At 49.0% G+C, this 1,948-nt stretch overlaps 2 gene segments (V, D, J or C); both read left to right on the top strand.

The window, feature by feature from the left end:
• The window catches only part of LOC106001542, a 22,179-nt gene extending 22,048 nt beyond the window's left edge, over positions 1 to 131 (top strand). Inside the window, 1 exon segment of the V gene segment in view lies at positions 121 to 131. Within this exon segment, the coding sequence occupies positions 121 to 131 (11 nt within the window).
• A 329-nt stretch (positions 132 to 460) lies between these two features.
• On the top strand, positions 461 to 1,039 carry LOC106001541. The segment is given in 2 exon segments: positions 461 to 540; positions 645 to 1,039. Coding segments are annotated over 2 exon segments (441 nt in total).
• Positions 1,040 to 1,948: the final 909 nt, after the last annotated feature.

Genomic DNA, 1,948 nt, shown 5'->3' with positions numbered 1-1,948 from the left:
TTTTCCCCTTCTGTTGCTCTCTCCCAATCCTTCCCTCCTGTCCCCACCCATAAGATTTCCAGTTTATTTTCCACAGTGTCTGCTGAGTATCACTATTGTGTTTGTTCCTCCTTGTTCCAGCTTATATGTGACCCCCTTACCATCCCAAATATAAACACAGTAACAAACAAGACAAAAGGAAAAAGGAAATATATTTGAAAAGCAAATGGCTCAGCAATCTTCACTAACAGAATCAGAGTTAAAGTTTCTTAAAGAAATTCAGATTCAATCAATGGTTTTTCTTGAAGCCAATTAATACTTTGTCCACTCAACTAAAAAACTCTGTCTTCCACCTGCATCTCTTCTATGGGCTGCCCTCCTGAGACTTCTGCCCCAGAGCTGCTTTATAGCAGAGGACATGCAAATAGAACGTCCCTCTGCCCATGAAAACCAGCCCATCCCTGACCTGAGCTCTGTGAGCTGATTCCACCAGTGACTGAGCACAGACCACCACCATGGAGCTGGAGCTGCGCTGGGTTCTCCTTGTTGCTCTGTTGAAAGGTGATTCATGGGGAGCAAGGGATACTGAGTGTGCAAATGCACATGAGTGGGAGGAACAGTGGATGTGTGTGACCATTGCTGACCAGGATTCTCTGTGTTTGCAGGTGTGCAATGTGAGGTGCAGCTGGTGGAGTCTGGGGGAGACTTGGTGCAGCCTGGGGGGTCCCTGAGACTCTCCTGTGCAGCCTCCGGATTCGACTTCAGTAATTACTGGATGAGCTGGATCCGCCAGGCTCCAGGAAAGAGGCCTGAGTGGCTCTCATACATCAGTAGTAGTAGTAGTAGCATAAACTACGCAGACTCTGTGAAGGGCCGCTTCACCATCTCCAGAGACAACAGCAAGAGCACACTTTACCTGCAGATGAACAGCCTGAGAGTGGAGGACACGGCCATCTATTACTGTACTAGAGACACAGTGCAGGAAATCCAGTGTGGGCCAGACACAAACCTCCCTGCAGGGTGCTCAGCACCAGCAGGGGGCGCTCGGCACAGCTTGTAGCCAGGTCAGCACAGGAGCAGCTGCACACAGAGCCCAGGGCTGCTTTCCTGCTGTATGCTCTGCCTCTGTGTCCACAGTGTGACAGCATCTCTCCTGAGTTCATGACCCGCACTCCTCTGGGATGTCTCCAGTCGTTTGCTGGGACTTTAAGAATGAACAGAGTATCACGGTGGAAACAAAAATGGCTCTGCAGTGTGGACCAGTATTTGATCCTGAAGAAACTCAGGGACCCTGGTGACCCCGTGAGACTCAGGACAAAGATCCCAGGATTCACAGAGTCGGAATTTGTTCTGTGAACAAGAGGGAAAATGCCTATCATGGTGCCTGGTGTTTGTAATCCTAGAGACTTGGGAGGAGGAGAGAAAAATGATTTTGAGGACCTCATCTCAATCAATAAGCTGAATGTGGCAGCTGTTTCCTGTGATTCCAGCTACACAGGAGGCAAGTGTGAAATCACTGTCTGGAACCTGCCCCAGGAAAAACCACAGCACAATACCAGAAAATAAATAACATCAGAAAAGCTGCAGAAAGGGCTGAAATGCATGTGTGTGTCTAAAAGACTAGCCCTGAGTTCAAAACAGTACAGAGAGAGAGAAAGACAGAGACAGAGAGAGAGACGAAGAGAGAGACAAAGTGCACACAGCCCACTAACCCATGACTCTTAACAGGCCTCAAATGCTGCCCTCCTCCCTCCACCTGTAGCACTGCTCAGGGGTTCAGAACTGACCTAACAGAATTGCTCTATTAATTCACTTTCTTCCTCAGTGACTCTCATATTCTCATTCTGCTTTTCTCTTTGTCCAGCCACCAAATGTACTTGGGGACCCAAGTCGTCAAACACAGGGGTTGGCCATACCCCTGGAGCTCAGCCCATGGCACCCTGGGAAACCTTGGTGGACTCCTCAGTCT

The sequence above is a fragment of the Dipodomys ordii genome, unplaced genomic scaffold (genome assembly GCF_000151885.1).
Source record: "Dipodomys ordii isolate 6190 unplaced genomic scaffold, Dord_2.0 Scaffold314, whole genome shotgun sequence".
Classification (NCBI taxonomy): Eukaryota; Metazoa; Chordata; class Mammalia; order Rodentia; family Heteromyidae; genus Dipodomys; species Dipodomys ordii.
Note: the sequence above shows the minus strand (reverse complement) of the source record. Positions and strands in the feature narration are given on the sequence as shown.